This window comes from Propithecus coquereli, unplaced genomic scaffold (assembly GCF_000956105.1).
Source record: "Propithecus coquereli isolate 6110/MARCELLA unplaced genomic scaffold, Pcoq_1.0 Scaffold104, whole genome shotgun sequence".
Classification (NCBI taxonomy): domain Eukaryota; kingdom Metazoa; phylum Chordata; class Mammalia; order Primates; family Indriidae; genus Propithecus; species Propithecus coquereli.
Genome location: NW_012134303.1, coordinates 5,279,010 through 5,302,772, shown reverse-complemented (window position 1 = coordinate 5,302,772; position 23,763 = coordinate 5,279,010). Strand labels below are relative to the sequence as shown.

Genomic DNA, 23,763 nt, shown 5'->3' with positions numbered 1-23,763 from the left:
CATCTGTGTCTGGAACTTTGGCTTGCCTCACAGATATCTAAGCCAAAATTATTTAGTGAAGTGATGACAGTGTTCTTTGTGCATGGGAAAATGGGAAGTATTGATGTTAAGTCCTCTATTGACTAATTGCACTCCTTCTGTGCATCTTAGGGGCGACCTGGACCTATTGGGATTCAAGGTCCAGTGGGTCCTCAAGGATTTGCCGGCCCTACTGGTCTATCAGGCTTGAAAGGAGAAAGGGGCTCCCAAGGCCCACTGGGACCTTATGGACCAAAAGGAGATAAGGTAAGAGCACCAAAGCTTGATTTGCCTTTGATGCAGGGGCCATAAGTATGAAGGTTAAAAGTTCTCCATGTCAGTTCTACTCATTTATGGAAGTAATACTATTTCTGAGTACTTTGGTACCAGGCTACATTCTTTAATATGAGATGGGGTGGGTAACAGGCTGCTGATGGATAAGCCCATTTCTAGAGAGACTCTCATGGCAAGCAAACCACAAAGTGAATTTATTAGCCACTTGCTAGACAAGTGAGATCACTGTGGTGAGAAGTCACATAGGTTTGAACTGGGCATGGATCAGAAGTCCAATCAGCTGGGCAGTAGATATCAGGAATCCAAGCAAGGAGACTGGGAAGCAAGGGTTGAAGAATGGTTGAAAGCAATCCAGGCCACAAATACAGGGAAAGAGCTACAAGAAAGGAAAATGGTAATAGCATGATGGCTGGCTGACTGAGTTCAGCAGCTCAGTTTATGTTTCCTGCCTCTTTTAATAACCTCCTATTCACTCCGTTGTTGAGGGAGGGATTCCCACACTATGATTATGGGGATGACCCAAGATATAACACCCAGCACTGGATAGATGAGATTGACAGCAGTTTATTAGTCACATATACTCATAGATCAGCGGAGGAGGACACTATACATCACATAGGGCCACACAGGAGTAGCACTTGGGAACAGAGTGAACTAGAATAGGTTGTGGGAGGCAGACTTTGTAGTATCAAGAGGAGGCGGTGCCCCTGGCCCCTGAGGATGGATGTTTTTGGCTTGTTTGAATAATTCAGTAGGCCAGCAAGGAACTGAAACTGCTATTCAGGGATAAGCAGAAACTGCACCTGGCACCTGGTCCATTTGATAAGGAGGTTGTTTGGCTAGGGGACCTTATTGAAGAAGCATAATGGGGAGGGGAACTTCTGATTAGGCCATTTGAGGCCCTCTGGTTTTCCCCAGATGTCAAAACAGCATATAGTATTGAACCTTAATTTTTAGGACTTAAACTCTACTGCCTAAGACAAAATATGTCCAAGACCTTATGTAGAAGTAAGTGATCACTTGGAACTGGAGTAGGGATCAAGGCAATACAATGTGGGGAGGGAGGTACAAAACACTTCTTAACAACTTAAGCCATTGACTCACATAAACAAACCTACCCAATCTAATGGACATCAGTTGGATTGTATCTTACATTCGTCTCCCTTCTCCTTTTTTTTAGGGTCCAATGGGAGTTCCTGGCTTTCTTGGCATCAATGGGATTCCGGTGAGTGTGCCTATCAGAAGCATTTTTAGTATCTTCCTCTAGGTTTTGTCTCATAGCTCAGGTACTCTGGCCTTACCAACATCCTGTCTCATGCAAGCATGCTCAGGGTCAAGTGTTGAGATATGTGTGGTGAGGTTTCAAGGGTAGTGGTCACATACAACTACCCTTGGATTCTGGTATAGGTAGCCCTAAGTCAGATGGTTGAGGGGTAGAGAGACATATGCAGCCATAAGAAACCATCAGTATCTTCACCAAAATGAGTTAGGTCTTGTGGATTGAGGGAAGCTTTCATTGAAGGTGAGGAACTGGTTCTAAGATGTAGAGACAGAGACACATTGGAGCATATACATACTCATTATAGGAAAATTAAGAAGATGCATGAAATTAGATAGAAAAATCCTTAGTGATATCTTAATGCATTTCATTGCAGTAATTTGTTCTCTTCAGCTTTACCCCATTTCAGAGTGAATTTTCCTTTAGTTTTTACAAAGTGACTACTTCAGAGATCTTTTGGAGGCAGCCTCTTCCATTCATCCTGTGGACGTCTCCTTTGCCAGAGATAAGTGGGAGATTTTGAGCTTGCAGACATCTCTTTTTCCCATTCCATCCAGCCCAATCCTTAGTTTCTCCATTTTTGTCCTATATCCCTACTTATCCCACCACTGGAGATTCCATGATAACATTTCACAAGCCTTTAAAATACAATATTTTGGGGGGAAGGAGGGGATGGGTATATTCACACCCGAGGGGTGCTGTGCGCATCATCTGGGGGATGGACACGCTTGTAGCTCTGACTTGGGTAGGGCAAAGGCAATATATGTAACCTAAACATTTGTACCCCCGTAATACACTGAAATTTAAAAAAGTACAACATTTTGGCTTGTTTGAATAGTTCAGTAGGCCAGCAAGGAACCAAAACTGCTATTCAGGGATAGCAGAAACTGTACCTGGTTCATTTGATAAGGAGGCTCCACTTACTGGCCATCACTTTTTAGTTTTCTCCTTTGCCACTTCTCTATATATTTAATCCTCAGCATGGGCTGTATTTGTCTACAGCAGTGGCTTTCAGTCTTGTTTAAGAGAAGAACAGAATCCTGTGTGGAAGCTCAGCATATAGAACAGAAAAAAATTACAGCTCCTCCATTTGAGTGAGGTTCTAGAACCTGCTTTTATCCTTCCAGCAACCATTAAAGGGTTCTTCTGAACCTTATCAAGGCACAGTTTGGGAAGCCCTAGAGTTAACAGCTTTTTGTATTACACTTCATAATCATCTAGTATCAGGGAAGGGGGTTCAAATCTCTTTGTGCCAATCTGTAAGTATTTCTTGAGCACCTGCTATGTGCTAGCACTCTACTATGGAGATATAGAGGGAGCATATGGCTCTGCCCTCAAAGATATTATCATCTGATCCATTTTCTCCCCAGATCTAGCAGACATTTGTGGATTTGGAGAATAGAAGGTTCACTTACTTTGTATTTGTTACATGTATCAACAAGTTGGCCATCAGATTTCTGCATTGTATTCAACTGCAGAGTCTGCAAAATGCCTAGAAATTGTCCAGTGGGAAAATAAGTAGATGGGGTTGGCCATCCTTTTATGACGTCCCCTGGCATTTTGTTATGGCTGTGTTCCTATGGCCACTTCAACCAGAGTCTCCACCCAGAGGAGTATCTTCTGGGAGCCAGTGGGTGAGGGAGACTGGCAAACTGGAGGCAGCCTCTTTCATTCATCCTGTCCACCTGGCTTCACGAGAGTGGGAGATGTGGAGCATGCAGTGTTAGTATGCTCTTCTGCCTGCAGCCTCATCTTAAGGGGAGCTGGAAGGAAGTGAATCCTGTGAAGCTGAGGCTATTTCCAATTCTGAGCTGGAACCTGCCCCGGAGTCCAGGTGGATGCTTCTGCCTCCAGCTTGTGGCCAGGAGAGCCCTACAGCTTGCAGGAATTGATCACTTCTCTTTGGGGCTTCATTGCTCAGGAAAATGAGTTGCAGCTGTCCAGACCCCTCCAAAGGAGCTTGCTGCTCCCAGTAGAAGTCCTCACTGCCTTGTCCCTTTCCTTAACCAAAGGTTGTACATCTTTTCTTTTGACTTTCGATCGCTCTAGCTTCAGGCTCCAAGCCTCATTACTCCGTGAAATCCCTCTTCCTTGTTTTTTCTTTCTCTTCCAGCCATTCAAGAAGTATTTATTGAGCATCTTCTGTTCAGTGCTTACCTCTTCCTTCAATCTATAATCTCCCAGGAGTCCTTGTGGCCTTTCCCACATACTCCAGCTCCTTACTTACAGCCCCACGGCATTTATCGATCATCTTGTGTGTTAGTCTCATCCAGCTCTTTGAAAGCACAGAGGCCCAGGGCTGAATTCAGCATATAGTTGTAACTCGAAAAATATTGAGGGGACTGACTCCAACCTCTAGTGCCTATAAAAGAAACAATTCTGAGACTGGCAGGACTCCCTCAGACAGAGAAAAACACAGCCACCATAGACCCAGTCAGACTAATTATTTTGTTCAACTTTCAGTAACGTGTATTAAGCAATTTGGCTAAAACCAAGAGCTTTCCTAACACATCTTACTAAACTGGATCACTGCACAAGCCTGGTTCCCCTCTTAATATTGGCTGATTGTTAACATATGTGTCAGTGGTTTTGATCACAAAACTCCATTTTTGCTGTCATGTAGACAATTTCAACATGAGTGGGTAAGTAGTCATTTCGTGATAATCCAAGTTTAAGGGGCACAGCAATGAATTGAGAGAGTGAGCAAACAAGCATTCATCAAAATATTCAACATTAAAATAACGTAGACTAGGGGTGGTAGGGCTGTGGCTTTTAATGATATCCCAGCTGTGACTTTGGGGCTGTTGGCACCCACAAGAAATATATGTTTATCAAATGTTTTGAATCCAAATAAGTTGAGAGCAGAGGTTTGCAAATTGTCCTTTGCAATTTATGTTTAGCTTTTCCCATGGAGTCAATCTCAAACATTTCCCTGCTTAGAGACTTGTAAATGAGCATACTAGATTTATATCCTCAAAGTGAACACATACCACTCACCAAATGGAAACTTTTCCTTTGAAACTGGATTCTGAGGAACATTGCTTTTCTGAAACACAGCATATCCTCCCATTCTGTGTGTTCAGTCCCTTATGACTACATAGAACCATGGTTTCCTCCCTCAATGAGCTATACTCTTTTGGAGGGCTGGCACATACATATATAAAATCATTAGCTATAACCAGAAAGGGCAATGTGCCAGAAAGTTCTGTGGTACTAAGGAGTGAGAGAAGGTAGAGCTTGGCCCTATGGCTTATCCTTGCTGACTTGTCTGGGAGAAGACTTACTGTTTATTGAGCTCCTACTAAGTAAACCTAGTCTCACTTAACTTTAACCATAACCCAGTGGGGTAGGCCTGATTTATTTTTAACACATCGACTGCCCCACTAGAAAAAAAATTTTTTCCTTGGTGCCGCTGTGTTTTATTAGGAAAATAGAATAAAAACTTCGAAAACAAAGTGATGAAAAATTTAATGAAAAATGAAATTTATTGACATCTATTCATTTAATCCACCTTTTTAGAATTAATTTGTCAATATTAATTGTAACAATAAGGACATCAACAAGTAACATTTTCAGGAACAAACTGCAGTGTTTTGCCCAGGTTTTGCTTCATGAGGCCGTGGGCTCAAAACTAGTGTGAGTTAAATACAACTCACATGGCAGTTAATGTGTTGATACTGACAACAACCGCATAAGATAGGTATTATTCATTTCCATTTTACACATGAGGGAGCTGATGCTCAAGGTAGGGAGTGGCAAAGCTAGGATTGGAGCACAATTCTAACAGGCTCAGAACATGTTCTATCTACCATGCCATGGTGTCAGCTGGATAGAAAAGGGCTGGCAGGGCTGACTCAGAGGTCAGAGATTAATTCCAGAGAATGTATCTAAGGTAGGAAAGAATATACAGTTATCCCTTAAATCCTACAGATAGGAGATATCAGGGGTTCAGGCAAGAAAACTAGAGAAGAATTGAGCCCAAGTAAAAAATGTGGATACTAAAGGGTAACAATCCAGACACAGGAATCAAACAAAACCAAGATCCCAAGAGTAAGGAAGATCCCTGGTTCTAAGCCAGCCTGTAATCTTGCCTCAACTTATTCCTGTTACCCAGCTGAGAGATAACCCCTAGCAAGTTTGGCTGGGGCATTTTACAGTGGTGATCGGGATCCCAGCAGGAAACAGACCCTACACTGAAGGTTTTAACTGAGTAGAGTTGAATGAATGGTATATTTAAAGGACGTGGACAGGATTAACAATAATGGACAGTGAAGCATTTAACTCAAAGCTGTCACCACCCCTAGACCTGAAGGGGAAAAATGGAATGGTAATACTAGAACCCAGTGAGACCTGGAGCCATGGAATAGCTGTTGCCAACAGGAGCTAAGACTATGGAGAAATGTGGCCATTGCCCAAAATGTAGCCAGTGAGGAAGGGCAACGGGGAAATAAATAACCTGTGTTCTTTCTCCTCCTGCTCTGATCTCTCCAGCCTGTGTCTCCTAGTGGCCAAATACAACTGGTAGACAGAAGGAAAGGGAGCCTAGGTGGTACAGTCCATAGAGGCCAGCCTCCCAAGTCACAGATCTGGGGAGTGTGGATCCTCACGGAAAACAAGAGTAACCATCCTAGTTGGTAATAAAAAGTTGTGAATGCTAGTAAGCTGCCTCAGTTTCCCCAGTAAAACTAAAAATCATCACCTGAGTCAGCAGAGGCAGATTGCAGCAAGTGCATTGCAAAAACAAGTTTACTGACCACTCTTCTGCACCGAGCATTTCGCGAGTTCAGTAGTCAAGACTCACAGTTTTGTGTTAACAGTCTGTCTAGCTCCTACAACTATAATAACAATGAAAATGAAAGGGAATTCTATGGAACATTTTCTCTATAAGAATTTGACAAAAGATTGTTTCCTCTAATAATTCGAAAAGTTCATTTTTGAACATATGGCATATTTCCCTCAAATCATTAAATATATATACTTTGCATTTACAAGCTTGTTTGTGGGGTGTGGGAATCTACCTTTTAATTAACTCATCCAGATTTCTGGTCTTTTAGGTCATCTCTTTGCCCCATGCCCAACACACAATCAGCTTTATCAAAAAAGATATATTCTCTACAAAAAATTAGAGTCTATGTATCAAGAAAGCACAGCTCGGGAAAATTACTGAATTCAGATGAATTGTATGAGAATGCTTACTAATTCCCCAGCAAAGCAACTGCCTCAGTAGTTTGTATGGAGAAGAGGAAAAGATACAGTTCCCTAACTGAAGCAATAGCCAGACACGTGATCATGACAAAATGAGATTGAAAATGTGATTCTTGCAGGACTTGCTTATTTTTGGCCAAGCAACTTTCAGGAGAGGAGGTGCTGTGGGAACTGCTTCTGCTGTGTTCATCAAAATCCAGCATCGTTTCCCATGCAGAGCTTCCAATACAGGAAGTCATGCCAGGCTGCCCAGGTTCTGTCTGGTCTGAGAAATCTCAAGGCATGGCGTGATTCTCTGTTGGTAGAAGTTCAACTGCCAGACAGCTAAGCCCCAATTAAGTACATCTTTGCACCCAAGGAAGGTGAAGTTGTAGAACCCTGTGTTATCCCATCTGTTCATGCTTGATCCTTTTGGTTTCAGCTTGGACCCTATGAAAATATTGATCCTTTAGGGAGGGGTAACACTAAGCTGTAATTAGACACATATGCTTAAGTATAAAGGAAAGACATGGGAACATACACAATGGGACTAAGGGAGTGGACGAGGAGCCAGCATTTAGCAACATACTTGGGTTTTCTCATTGTAGAGCCTTTTGGAGTAGCTGACAGTCCTGTGGCTGTCTTGATCCCTTCTTTTGTCTTTGAACAGGGCCACCCTGGACAGCCAGGCCCCAGAGGACCACCTGGCCTGGATGGCTGCAATGGAACTCAAGGAGCTGTTGGATTTCCAGGCCCTGATGGCTATCCTGGGCTTCTTGGACCACCCGTACGTATGTTGCCAGATCTTTGCACTTTATTTCAAATAGCTTTGCTTGTCTCCAAGTGTGCCCTTTTTCTGCTTCTCTGGAAACTTCGTTAAGCTTCCGTGGGGCAGCCACTGTGGCCTGTTGTCCAATGCAGGAGTCTATGCTGGCAGCAGCACAACAGTAAAAGTCTAAAGAAGAATACCAGTTGCAGGGGGGTATACACATGCTACACTGCTTAGGGTTGCTTTTTTTAATGCTGCTTTTGGAGTTGGCAAGATTGTTAAAAGGCTGTAGTAAATTTCAGAGCAAAATACACACTTGGGCTATTTGACATGTTCCCACATCAGACGATATTGGGAAATGGTTGGAAGACCTACATGGGATCATGGAAGCACTAATGAGAACCCAAAGGGCTTGGCAAGCTTGGCCTGTACCAGTGGTTCATAACCAGGGGTGATTTTGCTGCTCAGAGGAGACTTGGCAATTATTATTGATATTTTTGGGTGTCACAACTGGTAATATGCTACTGGCACAGGATAGCACACCACCCCCTCCCAATATCAAGGAATTATTTGGCCCAACGCATCAGTAGTGCTGAGGTTGAAAAACCCTACTCTACACTGACAGTTCCCCCCACACACATCATAACCTTTGGTTATGGGATTAATAAAGTATTTATTGGATCCCAGTGTCACTGCTTTTATTTCATTCCATTTATCCAGATAAGGCTCATATATTTGGATCAAAATTATCTCTAGTAAATACCATGCCCTTGCAAGGTTGATTTTACAAGTGGCTGGAAAGAGAAAAATAACACATTTCCAACCCATTCTTGACCTCACTTGAAATAATCTAAAGTAATAAGTGTACCAATGTGAGATATTTAACTAGAAATAATGTCATCCATTAGACAGATTTCATAGCTATGTGAATTAATTGGCACTTCATTGGAAGAGTAGCAACACCATTGCCTCTAGTGACCAGATTTTGGGCATGGGTACATGTATGAGAAAGTGAGATAGACAAACAGACAAAGCATAAGCCCCAGATTGGCATAAAGGACCTTGATATCTAAGGACCAAACTAATATACCACGTGGGCGGTGGGGAGAGGTGTAGGGAAACATGTATTGCTAACATAGAAGAGGCTGTGTGAGTCACAAGGTCCCCAAATACTGCCTTGGCAACAGAGAAGAGAATGAATAAACACTTCTGCGTTGAGAATGGAAATCTAGGAAAGCAAGGAAATGCTGCCCCCAAGAGGGAGAAAAGAAATCTTGAGGTAGTAAACATCCCCTGACAGACAAAGAAGGAGGGTAGAAACCTAATCCTGTCCCTAAAGCTCACTTTAAGCCTAAATAGGACCTTGAGTATGTATTTCGCTAAGCCGAGCCTTTCCCTCTGCTGAATACCAAGAGGATTTCCATTCAGACAGCTTCTTTGCGGCTCCTTTGAGGAGAGTAGTGGCCACAAGAATAAGGGGAAACAGGCAGTGTTAGGGAAGAAACTGGTTTGTGGTTCTGGGCCCACGTTGTTCTTTTATTATACCGATGATCCCTGCACTGAAGGAATCTATCATTCAATCAACACTTCAGTCCCCAAAGCTTAGCTCTAGCCACAATACTAATCGTGACTTGCCCTTAGATGTAGGGACATTGATTTTTCCCCAGGAGGACAAACTCTAGCAGATATTAGCCAGCATCTGTCACTAAGACAGCAAAAAATCTGGTCGAAAGACTGGGATTGGGTACTTTGAACTGTTTTCCACATTAACAGTGAGACATGCCAGCCTGTTAGACAGGTGTTGAAGCTGAAGTAGTGTGATAGAAGCATAGGTGGAAGATGGTTTTGTAGCTATGACTTAGACCAGAGGTCTGCAAACTGGCCCACGAGGACAGTGGCCTGTGGCCTTTTTTTACATTTTCAAAGGTTTTTAAAAAAGAAAGAAGTATATGGGACAGAGCCTAGATGTGACCCACGAATCCTAAATTATTTAATATCTTACTCTTTACATAAAATTTTTGCTGATTGTTTTCCTAGACAAAGGCCATTTCAGTGATTTATACCTGTGAGGGGTGGAGCAGTGAACTGTAACTTATGGATTATATGTGGTTGTTCATGCCAGTGCTCTCAATAGATGTAAAGTCTCCTACTTTCTAACCCCCATCCTTTTATAGACCTCTGATTTGGGGGTTAGAGGAATGGGCATACAGCTTTAAGACACAGCACCTGTTCAGGGGGTATGTTTTGTCCCAATTCTGCCATAGAATAAGCCACATAATTTCAAGCTCCTGCTGCTCTGTTCTCTGTCTGATCAGATCAGTTAACAAAACAATGAGTATGTGTTTCTTCACAAGATTTTCTTATTTCACTCAGGGGCTTCCTGGTCAAAAAGGTTCAAAAGGTGACTCTGTCCTCGCTCAAGATAGTTTCAGAGGAATGAAGGTAAGTTCCCATAAAGCAGACAGCTGAGTAGGCTATAGGCTGGGTTCCCCAGGATTGGGCCCCACCTCCAATAAAAACATTTCCAGAACTAGCATCTGTGTCTCTATTTAAGGAGCAGACCAAGCTGGATTTAAAAGGATCTGGAGCTTTTTTGTGTGGAAACATTGATAGAAATGTTTGCAACTATACTGTCAAAGAGATTTGCTTTGTAGGATCTAGACCAAGAATAGGAGACAGATCAGCAAACAAACAGTTTGCATGTGTAGCATTTTCTTTGACAAGCCGAGACATTTCCCGGAGGCAGATACCTTTTGTCTACTCTAGTATCATTGATGTCTATATACCTCGGTTTGATGCCATGTATGTCTCTGCCTATCTAAACGTGGCTACCAGCCCAAGATCTGGGCCCCACCCTTCTCTGTCCCTGCACACCAGCCTATCACCCTAGCTGGGCCCCTGAATGTCTGCAAAAATTGCCCATCTGCTCTGCAGACAGCTGGAAACTTTTATCTCTCCCCAGAATTGACGATAATCTTCATGTGCTTATGACTATACTCTTAGTGTATGTTGACTGATACCCGGCAGGGCCTCAGTAAACCCTAGCTCCAAATAATTGACCCTATTTCCTTGCAGAGTGGGAAGGGAGTCCATCATTTCCCTGTGGTAAATGGGAATCTATGTGCCCAAAATCTGAGGGGAGGATGCGCCAAGCTGACTCAGCTAATTGATGGCACTTTTCTGTCTTCCATCAGTGCACACAGACTGGGACATTAGAAATTGCTTTGGGAGGCAGTGATAGGGGTGAATGGCTGGAGAACTGGAGAAGTTCCAGGGTTTGGGCTCTTGACTATAGGTGCCATAATAGAAGATAGAATGTTAGAGCTGAAAAGGACCTCATGATTGTTGGATTCATATTGCTCATCTTACAGATAGAAAAACTGAGGTATACTGAGGCTACGTGACTTGCTCAGAGTCACGCAGCCAGTTCACTGAAGAGCTAAAACCCAGGCAGTGCTCTTTCCATGCTACAGATAGCTGATTTTTGACCATAAGCCAAGTGGGGTAAGACTAGGAGATGTCAAAATATGGCCATTGTCTTAGCAAACGTTAATTAAATGGTTTTGCCAAATATCAAAGAGACCCTGGATCCAGTGGAACACAGCAATTTCCACAAGATGGTTATATTACAGATTCATACAGTGACTTAAGATGCTGCAAAGTAATTAAAACGTAATCAGAGACTGTATGCTCTGTTGATTTTCCCTTGAAATGTCTGATTTGCATTGTATACATATGGGCACAAAATCTCTGGGGATGAAGGCACACGGGAAGGTAGCTTTGCTTTCCTCCAAAAAGAGCAAGAAAGTCACCAGCCCGCAGAAGCAGTTTCTAATTGATAAGTTCCTAGCAAAGGTGAAAATTAATTAATCCAACTAAAATATGAAATCCTGTTCAGCCAAGGCTATAATACTTGTCTTCTAGAGTCCAAGCTTTTCTTAGGAAAAAAAGTTAAGTGGTTGAATATGTCCAATTCATGTGTTATTTAAAACAGAAGACCTTGACAGAGGAGGCCCAAGCTTCAGTGATGTGTTTTTATCCTCATGACTCTTAGGTTATTTGTCTAAAATATCTCAGACTTAATTTATTAAACTCTTCAGTGTCCTGCCTTTGTCTTTTTCTCAGGGGGATCCTGGGCTGCCTGGACTGGATGGAATTATTGTAAGTCGTTATTTATGTGTTGAGATCTCAGTGTTGATTATCAATCTCTGATGGTATCTTTTCATTCTTCTCTATGGTGTTCAAAGGTCTTTGTAGACCTTCTCAAGGAAAATCTAGACAGTCAAGGTAGAATGAGTCACACTATTGACATTTTCCAAATGAGAAGGTACTAAGAGGATAAACTGTCTACCTGAGGTAGAATGAGTCACACTATTGACATTTTCCAAATGAGAAGGTACTAAGAGGATAAACTGTCTGCCTCAAGCCTGCGTAACAATCTGGCTTTACAGACTTTAGGCCAGGGACCTATGTATTCCCTGGGATGTATTAGGAAAGTATTTTGCCTTTCATTCCGCAAGCATTTATTTACTAAGTGTTTTCCATGTGTTCGGTGCTATGGGTAAAATAAAAAAAGTAGAACGTACTTCTTTTAAAGGTATTACACATAGAAATTCCTTTTGGGGCCTCTTGATAATAGTTCTTGTAAGGCTGTGAGTTATATATTAATAAGAGCTTTCTTTTTCCTTGAGCTTTCACGTCATCACTTTCCTTTGAAGCAGCGTAAGAAGAGCCTCTTCTTTCTGCCTTTTTCCCTATATTCTTTCCTTCCTTCCTTCTTCCCTTTCTTTCTTGTTTTAGTTTTCAAAAGATATTGAACACCTACTATTAGTGAAGTGCCATGAGTAATCTCTGAGGCAATGTAGACACACTTCCTGCCCTAAAGGATGTGAAAAACTAGTAGGAATGTGGTATAAGAATTGCACAGCAGCTTAGAGGAAGAGATGCTGTTCACATAAGGATACATCATGGGAGACTTTATGTCTAAGAGAGAGAAGGTAGTTTCTGAGGAGTGTGAGTGATGTATAGACCAGCTGGCAGTGGGAGGAGGCTTTCTAAATAGAGTAATTTGAGAAAAGTAGACAAGAAACAGGATGTGGGGAAGCACACGTAGAAACAGAGACGAGTAAGGACTGAGCCCATACCGGTTCCCAAGAACGAAGCAGAATTGGCTTAGATGGTGTGTTCATTAGATTTGCAGTATAACAACCACTGTGTTTGCTCCATAGCTTCTCTTAGGAACTCATTTCCCTGCCCACAAAGATACAGTGTTTGTCTGTATACACAGGCATGATATATAAACTGGTTTGATTTGAGGAGAGGGTATTTGGTGGCTGAATAAGAGATTGCGATCACTAAGGAGACCACAGGTTGTTAGTTATTTTCAAAGCAATGCTCGTACTGTCATTCAACCCTGGGGACCCTTTGAACCCCCTCCTTTCTCTTCCTCCTGTTTAAGTTCTAACCTTTCTCAGCCTCTCTATCCCTTACCCAGGCACATGTCACCTTATTCCTGCTTTCCCATCAGATCTGGACCCCTACATTTCTCCAGATTGTCTTTCTCTTGAGATTTCACTGTCTTGCATTTAATATTGTTGTTATTCAGTTCAAAACATTTTCTAAGTTCCCTTCTGATTTTTTCTTTGACCCATGGAATATTTAGAAGCATATTGTTTCATTTCCAAGTATTTGGCAACTTTCCGGCTACCTTTATTATTGATTTCTAGTTTGATTTTATTGCAGTAAAAGTGAACACTGTGTGATTTCAATCCTTTTAAATTTGTTGAGGTTTATTTTATGGCTCAGCATATGGTCTATCTTGGTGAATGTTCCATGTGCACTTGAAGGGAATATGTATTCAGCTGTCGTTCGGTATAATGATCTGAAACATATCCATTAGGTCAAGGTAGTTGATGTTGTTTGGATCTTCTGTGTCCTGGCTGATTTTTTTTTTTTTTTGTCTAGTTGTTCTATTAATTACTGAGGAAGGGATGTTAAAATTTTCAACTATGATTGTATATTTGTCTATTCCTACTTGCAGTTCTGTTATTTTTTGCTTCATGTATTTTGAAGCTCCGCTGTTAGGTGCATACACATGTAAGATTGTTGATGAATTGACCTATTTTATCATTTTGAAATGCACCCTCTTTATCTCTGGGTAATACTCTTTGTCTTGAAGTCTACTTTATCTGATATTAATATAATCGTTTTGGCTTCTTTTTTAAGTTTTTGTTTCTTTACAACATTTTAATGGGAAAATTTTAAATATAGGGCAAAGTGGAATGAATTTTGCAGTGAACACCCATGCCATTAATATTTTACTATACAGTCATCCTTTGGCATCCGTGGGGGATTGGTCCTAGGACCTCCCCCATGGATACCAAAATGTATAGATGCACAAGTCCTTTATATAAAATGGTGTAGTATTTGCATATAACCTACCCACATCCTCCCCTATACTTTAAATCATCTCTAGATTACTTATAATACCTAATACAATGTAAGTGCTATGTAAATAGTTGCAATACTGTATTGTTTAGGGAACAATAACCAAAAAGTCTGTACATGTTCAGTAGAGATACAACCATCCATTTTTTTCGAATATTTTCAATTGGTAGTTAGTTGAATCCACGAACGTACAACCTATGGGTATGGAAGGCCAATCGTACTTGCTTTATCCCAATTCTGTTCATCTACCCATTCCTCTATATCTTCATCAATCCATCCTATTTTTAATGTAGTTTAAAGTAAATTGCAGTCAATAGTGTACCTACTCCTAAATACTATAACATGGCGTGCCTATCCTTAGTTGGACGTCAACATTTGTTTGCAGATTTTTCTTTTTATATAAAATTTACACACAATAAAATATACAAACCTTGAGTGTGCATTTGCCAATTTTGACAAATGCATACTCATGTGTAACCCAAACCTCTGTTAAGGTATGGAACATTACCATCACCTCAGAAAGTTCCCTCCTGCTCCCTCCCAGTCAGTCCCTGCCTCCACACCACCCCAAAGCAACCACTGTTCTGATTTTTCTCCATCATAGTTCAGTTTTTGCCTGTCCTAGAGTTTGCATAAAGGGAGTAATATAATATGTAGCCTTTTGGGTCTGGCTTCTTTCACCTAACACAATGCTTTTGGGATTCATCCACTTTATTTTCTGTATTAGTAGTTTGCTACTTTTTATCGTTAGTATTTATTCCACTGTATAGATGTGTCAGAGCTTATTTATCAATCCTTGTATCAGTGGATACCTGAGACATTTCCAATTTTTGATCATTATAAATAAAGTTACTATGAACATTCTTGTACAGTTTTTGTGGACATATATATTTCATTTTTCTTGGGAAACTGTCTTGCTTTTTGAACTTGGTAAAAACTTGCCTCTCCAGGGCCCACAAGGAGCACCCGGATCTCCTGGAGCTGAAGGACCCGTAGGACCACCAGGATTGCAAGTAAGACCAACTGAAGTCTAGTATGTGATCATAGTGTTCACATGACTGTTTTCTCTGCCATGCCATGGATTAAATGTAAGCCTATGTAATTTAGGCCTTCCTAGTGAAGAAGGGTAGCCTCCATTCTTGGAGCATCAAAGTGAAGCATGCTCTTGCTAGGAGATATTGGTTGTCTTTATTTATCAGAGTCTTTCTGACCATCAAATCTGTGTCTCCAAAGCCTCCTAGTCTAGCTCAACCTAAAGTATAGCCCAGGGATGGCAGTTACCTGACATAACTATTGCCACCTTCCACTTCGTCACCCATGACAGGCATTGCTAATTAATCATACCACCACCACCATCACCCACCCTGAATACTGAGGAAGCTTCAAAATCCTTCTCAACACTGCACCTTAGGCATCTCTACCTACCTACCTACCTATCTTTCTGATACCAAACCTGTTTGCCATCATTGGTATAGGTGGAGCATAGCTGTGGTTCTGGGAAAGCCCTGTCCCAAGATTGTTCTCCCCAGTACATGAAATCCCACCACTCATTACTTAGTCTTAGCTTTACCAAGGGTCATCATTTTAAAATTTCTGGTCTGTTGAGAGGAATGACACATGAAGTCATTAATACCTTAGCATGAATGTGCTTACCAGGTCAATTTGGGAGATTTCAAAGGAGACACAAAGGAACCATGGGAGAGGCAGCTACAACCTGCTATACCAAAGCCAGGCTACACCAAGTGAGGAGGGGGGCTTATGCCCAGTGATTCTCAATATGACCGTTTTCTTTTTGACTGAAACTAACAAATGTTACTTTTTTTTTTTTTTTTTTTTTTAAATTTAGGGTCCTCCAGGCCCTCCTGGTCTCCTTGGTCCTGATGTAAGTATACTTTCTCTTGGAGCATTTTGTTTCCTTACCACTCAGTACTCTGGTTTCCAGAGAGAAGTACTGGTTTGGTGAACCCTACTTTCTGGTAAAAAAGACTGCATTCCAATTTAAATGTTTGGAACTTGTTTAGTAATTGATTTTGTTTTTTTCCTCCCTGTACCCCTGTGCCCCAGGGAAATATGGGGTTAGGTTTCCAAGGAGAAAAAGGAGCCAAGGTAAATAGATTTTGGAAAATATAATCTGCATTCCCAATGTTCCAAAAAATGTCTCTGGTTGCACACATGTGCCTGCTTGTGTAAGGGGATTTGGTTCTTTGCCTTGGGAAATGAGCACTTTGCAACCCACATAGATCCTTTGGTGAGATCCCTGAGGGCTGCACGTGCACATGCCACACATAGGCTACTGTCGTTCTTTTTCCTTTAAAATACTGCCATCTCCCTGCGTCCTACCTATGAAGTGTGTATGTCTTACAGACATACTCTCTTGAAATATATTCTTTCTCTTCCTTCCATCTGGGTATTTCCCTGGTGTTTTATGTATTCTGTTACCTTCTCTTTCCTTTTCTCTGCTTCCCCCTTCCCTTCATCCTTCCTCCTCCTCTTCTTCCACCCCTCCCTCCCTCTCCTCTTTCTCTCTTCCTTAACCTTTCTTTCACTAATTTTCTTTTATTTCCCGTTCCCCCTCATTTCCCTCTGTACAAATCGCATGGTGATTTCGGAGCCTCAAGCAAGGCTGAGAGCTCACCTTCCCCACCCTTCCTGGCTGTCTCTTATGGATTGCACTGCCTTCTGAAGGAGCAACTCTAGCCTCCAGTGTTCCAACACAGACTTCACTGCCTCTGCTTGTGCTCTTGGCAAGGATTGGACCACTTAGAGTCTGATCATTGTAGCCAAGAGGTAGTCAGTCACCTTGCTCAAACCCCATTTTGGCTCTCTTCTGAACACCCTTTCATGGGTGGCCATGGCAACCATGAACCTGAAGTTTCCTTTCATCCATTTTGCTTCATCCTCTACAGTGCTGGTACAAAATGCATTTTGTTAGACTTACAATTCTTCTCACCTTTTGGCAATGAGAGTTTTCTTTGCCTCATTGATACAAGGGTGAAGAGGCCAAAGTAATAGACAATTTCTTTTTGATCTATATCCAGAGGACAAACCCACCCTCTGGAAAAATGGTCTGTGTGGTTTACGCTTTGCTTAATGTTCCCTTTGATCTAACAGGGGGATGTTGGCCTTCCTGGCCCAGCAGGACCTCCACCATCTACTGGGGAGCTGGAATTCATGGGGTTTCCCAAAGGGAAGAAAGGATCCAAGGTAGTGAACATTTAAGACTAGGAAAAATTAATAAGCCTTTTTCTACTGATACCATAATTCAACTCTAATAACCAGATTATAGTGGAAGAGTAGAGGGTTCTGGGTAATGGGTTTTTTGTTTAAAAGTGAAAGTAAAAGCCTTCTTTGTTTTGTCCCTTGTGAAAAGCTTTCTAAAAAGGCTGAGTCTGTTGTTTGGCATGTACGTATGAGGTGTGCCTGGGTTTCTGCATATTCATTTAAGTGCTATTCTCTCTGTTTCATTGTTGCAGATTCAATTTTTGATATGCCAAATAACTTAAAGCAAACATTGAATAGTTTCTTTTCCTCCTAACTCCCAACCCTCCCAATACTTATGTTGTCCCCAAAGCACCATGACAGAACACATAGGGTATAAATGGTTGCTTTTGAGCTATCTTTTTAAAGAAGTTATTTGCCCTCAAAACTTGACCCTGCAGATAGGATATACTCTCTGTCACCAAGTGGCAGTAGATACCCTGATTCACCTGATCTTAACTCTCAAGGCTTAAGCTGTAGACCCACTTAACTGAGATATGTTATGACCTGTATTTTTATGCAAGTGAGTTTATACAATGTGCATGGTTGTATTTTAATGGATTTATGCTGTTAAAGTGTACAGGTATCTTTTAGTAACTTGCTTTCCCTTCCTTTCTGGGATTCCTTTAATTTTTGTGATTCCATTCCCATGGACAAGGGCCCCAGGCAGGGGAATGTGTTCAGTCTTATTTCTTTAAATCCATCTTTGTAGAAGCAAAAGCTCCAAGCCTCTTCAGGTTTACAGGAAGTAATCATTTCTTTGAAAACAGTCTAGGAGCATATGAGAGATTGCCTACCTCCCTAATCATTCCCAAACTCTAGAGAGCCCTTCCATGGCACAGATAGATAAATGAGAATATCAGAGAAAGACAGATTAGAATGTTATGTGTCCCCATCCAAACTGTAATTGTTATCCTTTTCCCAAAACCATTGATTTCTTTGCTTACTATAACTTACTATAGGAAATCACATTGAACAGCTTCTTCCACTAGAAAGAAAACAGATGATCATCCTTTCTGTCTCCCAATTAGCCTGAGCTTTTGAAATTCTGTTTTAGACAGTCATTGGCTGTGGTCCTTGCCCCACAAAAAAGAGCTCCCTGAACTAAGACATCCTGGTACAGCTACTAGTTGGGGAGCCTGGGGAATCTGCACTGCTCTGTGGTACCCTGATGGATACCTAATTGGTTCCCCACTTTTTCGTCCAAATACTCTCAGGGACCCATCGTTCTTTGTGTTTACTGCCTCCTGCTGCTACTCACTAACCTTTGGTTGATTTTCCAGGGGGAACCAGGGCCTAAGGGGTTCCCAGGCATAAGCGGCCCACCAGGCTTCCCGGTAAGTCTCCCTATTTGGTCAACATGTATTCAAGGGTCCGATTGGACAAAAGCTGTAGCAATAGAAAGCTAACAGAAAGACCTCTTCCCATAGTTAGTGTAGAGAATGGCACCATCTTCATTACTAGAAGGCATTTAAGGAAATGTTCTTGTTTCTCGAACCCATGAGGACATTAGCATGATTCTCCATGAGGCTGTATATCTTACAGGTTATTAGCTCAAGCTCTAGAGTTAAAACAGACCTAGTATTAACTTACTGTTTCACCCATTTCTAGCTATGTGACCTTGGACCAGTTTCTTAACTTTTCCAAGCCTCGGTTTCCTAACCTACAAAAAAGGGATAATGATGGGGTGGTTTTAAGGATTAAATGAGATAATATGCAGGAAAAGGGCACTTATCAATTGTTCAGTAAATAGTATCTACTCTAAGTAATCCTATCTCTACTTTTATATCTGCCTTTTTAACTTAGATTTTTTCACTCAACCTTTTGAGGGCCCCCTGTGTGCCGGGCATTCTGCTGGACTTGAAGGCTCCAACAGTAACTAAGTAAAAGTCCCTGTCCTTGAGATTACATTCTAATGGGGCAGTGAGGGAGGCGAGAGACAATAAACAAGTAAACAGATGCATCACTAACAAGTTCATATAGTGGTGATATATAGAAGAGGAAAGAAGGGTAAAGTGTTGGAGTGTGGCTAGGGAGCAGGGTGGGTTACTTGGGACAGAGCAGTCAAGAAGGGGGCCTGTCCAAGGAAGCCATGTGTGAGCTGAGACCTGCATATTATGAGGGAGCAAGTCATGTGAAGTTCAGAAAGAGAGTTTCAGGCCGAGGGAACCATCAGTACAAAGACCTTAAGGTTGAGAAAAGCTTAGTACTTTTGAGGAACAGTAAGAAGGTGAGTAGGTGGAATAGAGTGAGCAAGGCCAAAACACAGGCGGAGAAGCAGGAGCCAGATCATGGCCACTTTCATAGGTCAAATGTGGCTTTTATTTTAAACATAATGGGAAGCCATTGGAAGGTTCTGACTTATATTTTTAAGATCACTCTGGCTGAAAGAGGAAAGGAGGGGCACTGGGGAGGGTGGAGTAGCAAACACAGAGGCTTTTGCAGCAGTCCAGGCAAGAGAAGGTGTGGTGGCTTGGACTATGATGATAGCAATGGAAATGGAGAGAAATGGATGGAAGTAAAAATATTCAACTTTTTTATTATGGAACATTTCAAACATATACAAAAGCAGAGAGAATGGCATAATTATCCCCCATGTACCCATCACCCAGCTTCAGCAATTGCAGCAACTCATGGCCATCTGAAGCAAATAATAGGCATATCGTTTCATCATAAATAGCCCTGTATTTCTAAAAGATGGGGACTTTTAAAAACATAGTGACAATGTCATCATCAGTAATTATCAGTAATTACTTAATATCAGTTAATAAGGCAAAATCCACATTTATGATTGTCCCATAAATATATATGTTTTTTACAGTTGCTTTTTTTAAATGAGAGTCCAAACAAGACTAATACATTAAATTAGTTGATGTGTCTCTTAAACCACAAGATGTGTTTTGAAGACAAGATTTTCATGGATTGGGACTAGGGATCAGGAAGGAAATGGACGAATAAAAGATGACTAGGGCTCCCCCTCCTTGCTGGCACAGTGGGGATCGATGACTCCATTCCTTCCCTGTGGTACTTTGAAACAGTTTGAGTCTCTCTGCGTGACCAGAAAGCAGAGCCAGTGGAGCCAGTGGCACAGGTTGTTTCCTATTACTCCATAGAAACAAAGGGGCATAGAGAATTATTTTAATCAGCTCAGCATCTAATGAATCAGAAGGGAAAAGAACCCTGGTATTGGAGACAGAACATCCAGATTTTAGACACAGCTCCAGCTCTGAGACTTTAGCAAGTCACCAAATCTCTCTGTATATCTGTAGTGTGACAATATCTCCTCTTTTTATTGATATAAAATATTTGTACATATGTATGGCATACACATGATATTTGGTTACATGCATAGAATGTGCTATGATCAAGTCAGGGTACTCAGGATACCTAGCACCTAGAGTATTTATCATTTCTATATGTTGGAAACATTTCAAATCCTCTCTTCTAGTTATTTTGAAATATGTAATACATTGTTGTTAACTATAGTCACCCTACTCTGCTATCGAACGTTACAACTTATTCCTTCTATCTAATTGTATGTTTGTACCCGTTAACCAGCCTCTCTTCATCCCCACCCATACAGACACCCTTCCCAGCCTCTGGTATCTATCATTCTACTCTCTACTTCCATGAGATCAACTTTTTTAGGTCCCACATATGAATGAGAACATGTACCTATCTACTCTTTTGAGGCCCAACTAACAATGTCTATGAAGTTTCTTTATGAAGTATAAAACTATGCTGTCTAATAACTGCTGGCCACGTGTGCCTACTCAACCTTTGAAATGTGGCTGGCCTGAAATGAGATGTACTGTACATGTAAGATATGCACCAGATCTCAAAAACCTAGTATGAAAAAAAATAATCTAAAATATCTCAGTAACAATTTTTACTTCAATGTTAAAATGACAATACAGGGTGTCCCCAAAGTTGCCATATATAGGGAAAATGGGAAATTATAGCTAAATGTACCTTTATTTACAAAATATTCATTATTAAATTTTATAATTTTTTTTCCTTTGTATGGAGACTTTTGGGACACCTTGTATATATGATACATTTGGTTAAATATATCATTAAAAGATTAATCTCTGTTTATTTTACTTTTTTAATGTTGCTACTAGAAAATTGACAATAACATAGTAGCTCACACTATATTTCTATTGGACAGCACAAATACAAAGTACTTTGCAAGTGGGTTTTGGAATAAGGTTTTCACCTTTCTTTCTAGAGAATTTCACGAAGAATTGTAGTATATTATATACATATTATGTATTTTTTTTTCTTTGTGTATATTGTGTAGTATTGTAGATTCTAGCCACCTTGCATCATCCCTGTGAGGTAAGCAAGGTGAGCTGGGATCATCCCTCTTATACTGATGAGGAAAGCACAGCCTGAACGGTGAAGAGGCTTGTCCAGAGTCACATAGCTAGTTGTTATAGCTTGTTCAGAGTCATATAGCAGAGCTGAGACTGAAATTCAGCTTTCCTGAATTCTAGCCAATTCAGGGCTTTTTCCTCATACCATACTGCCCCCTACAGTCTGGTTCGTTGTAAACACAGCGGTGGTGGTGTTTTCATCTCTGGATCTCTAAAAAGGACTTTATGATGTCTGGTGTTATTGGGTTCACTAGCTCACGCTCTCTCCCTCCCCTTCCACGTCCGAACTCAGAGTCCAAACTCAGAGTATTTCCCCTGCTGCAATTTCAGCCCGTTCCCTTCCGTCCCGTAAAAGAAAGAGACTGACGACAATGCACGGTGATAAATTGCAATGCTGTTTCAAGCTCAGCATTTCTAGTGTTTCGCAGTGTGGGCTGAAAAATAAGAACCCCAGTTGATTGTAAAGACATCAAAGCTGGAAAATATCTCCCTTTATATAGAAGAGCATGTTTTCACAGGGTGGGAATCAAGAAACCATAGTTCTCAGCCCACTTTGGCACAGATTCGATGTGTGACCCTGGCCAAATCCTATAACTCCTTCTGTCCCCGTATCTCTGTCTGCTTAATAGGAACATTCACAGGTACCTTATATGAATGGCTTCTGACATAAAAGTTGTAAGGAGAAAGGTGGTAACGTATTTGAGATATTCTGGGCTTTTCAGAGGAAACACACTTCTCAAATCCAAAGCCCTCACATCGGTTTTCAATTATCCATGCTCACTGAAAAACAAGGCAGTGCTGCAGACGGAAATCTCTAGGGAATCCAAAATGTTTCTTTTAACCATTTGTTTTCTTCCCATCTCAGGCCAAATCTTTGCTGCAGACAAAGTGCCCAACCTGACAGATTTATGCCTCACCTTCTTTCTCTCACCCCTCTTTGCAGTAATCAAACATGCCTGATTTTCCAGCTCAGTCTCGGCTTCACACATTTCGTCCCATTGTCCCTAGCAGCACACTCACACTCGTAGGCCACGGTTCCCCCATGGAGGTTGTCAGGGAGAATTATATACCCACATGCCCTCTGTCCAAGGGACTAGCAAACACAGAGGAAGGCAAAATGGAAGAGATGAGGGGAGGGAAAAGAAAAGAAACTGGCAAATCCTGAAGTAACCATTGAGTGGATCTGAGGTAACTGCTGGGTAGGTGAGCTTTTTCTTCAATTGAGCCTCCTCAGAACCAAAAAGAACCCGGGGCCCAGGGCCCAGGAAAACAGGCCTGGAAACAGCTAAGCTAGTGCTCCAATGAGGCTTTCTGGGCCATGGGTGAGTAGGGGCGTGGGAGCTGCGGTTGCAGGATCACTTGTGACAAGGGCTGACTGTGATAGGGCTGGGTCCCAGGACATCTTGCTAGAACAGCTTGTTCAGCAGGGTCCCTGTACAGTGCCTCCCCGCACTGGGAGACAAGTTGAGCCTACAGCACGGTTACGTGTCTTGCCGAGTCATTTATCTTTTATTGGCTCTAACTCATACACACAAATTTCTCTCTTTCATGTTTTCTTCCTTTTTACATTTTTTATGTATTTATTTTTGTTCCCACTGTAGCACAAGCTCTCAGATTCTCTCTCTGGGAAAGCAAGAGAATCCGGAGGTTCTTTCTGCTTTCCAAAGGAATGCAAGATCCCCTAGTATTATAACTGTGGGCGAGATAGGTGGGGGGCATGAAACAGTTCCTGGGCATTCTTTCCTTCACCATTTGCAACAGTTTTGTGTTCTGGGTCATTATTCCATTCAGTTCTACAAGTATTTGCTGAACTACCTTGTATGTGTTCCAGCTGCAGTAATGGGCCTTGGAAGGAGACATTAGAGCGTATGATATAGGCCTTTTGCTTACAGAACTTTCATGCACAACCAATCTTGTTGCTTTAAGAGTTTGGGGCAGCATGAGCTACCACGGTTTTCACAGGCAGATCAGGGAGGGCTGCTTGAAGTGTTTGACTTCAGAGGCCAATAGGCACATTCCACCAGATGGCAGCATGCCTTGGTTTCCAATTTGAGATGCAGAAAAACTAAGATATCAAATAAGTTTGCATTCGGTTTAACCCACGAGCCTTTCAAATTAGACATTCTCTTAGGCAT

At 41.5% G+C, this 23,763-nt stretch overlaps 1 protein-coding gene across 1 annotated transcript in view; it reads left to right on the top strand.

The window, feature by feature from the left end:
- Positions 1-23,763, top strand: part of COL4A6 (collagen, type IV, alpha 6) — a 289,911-nt gene that overhangs the window by 224,914 nt on the left and 41,234 nt on the right. The window contains exons 4-13 of the mRNA XM_012644755.1: positions 151-285; positions 1,493-1,537; positions 7,446-7,562; positions 9,918-9,986; positions 11,670-11,705; positions 14,942-15,004; positions 15,838-15,873; positions 16,056-16,097; positions 17,103-17,195; positions 18,533-18,586. Coding sequence (XP_012500209.1) covers positions 151-285; positions 1,493-1,537; positions 7,446-7,562; positions 9,918-9,986; positions 11,670-11,705; positions 14,942-15,004; positions 15,838-15,873; positions 16,056-16,097; positions 17,103-17,195; positions 18,533-18,586 — 690 coding nt within the window. The remainder of the gene's footprint in view (positions 1-150; positions 286-1,492; positions 1,538-7,445; positions 7,563-9,917; positions 9,987-11,669; positions 11,706-14,941; positions 15,005-15,837; positions 15,874-16,055; positions 16,098-17,102; positions 17,196-18,532; positions 18,587-23,763) is intronic.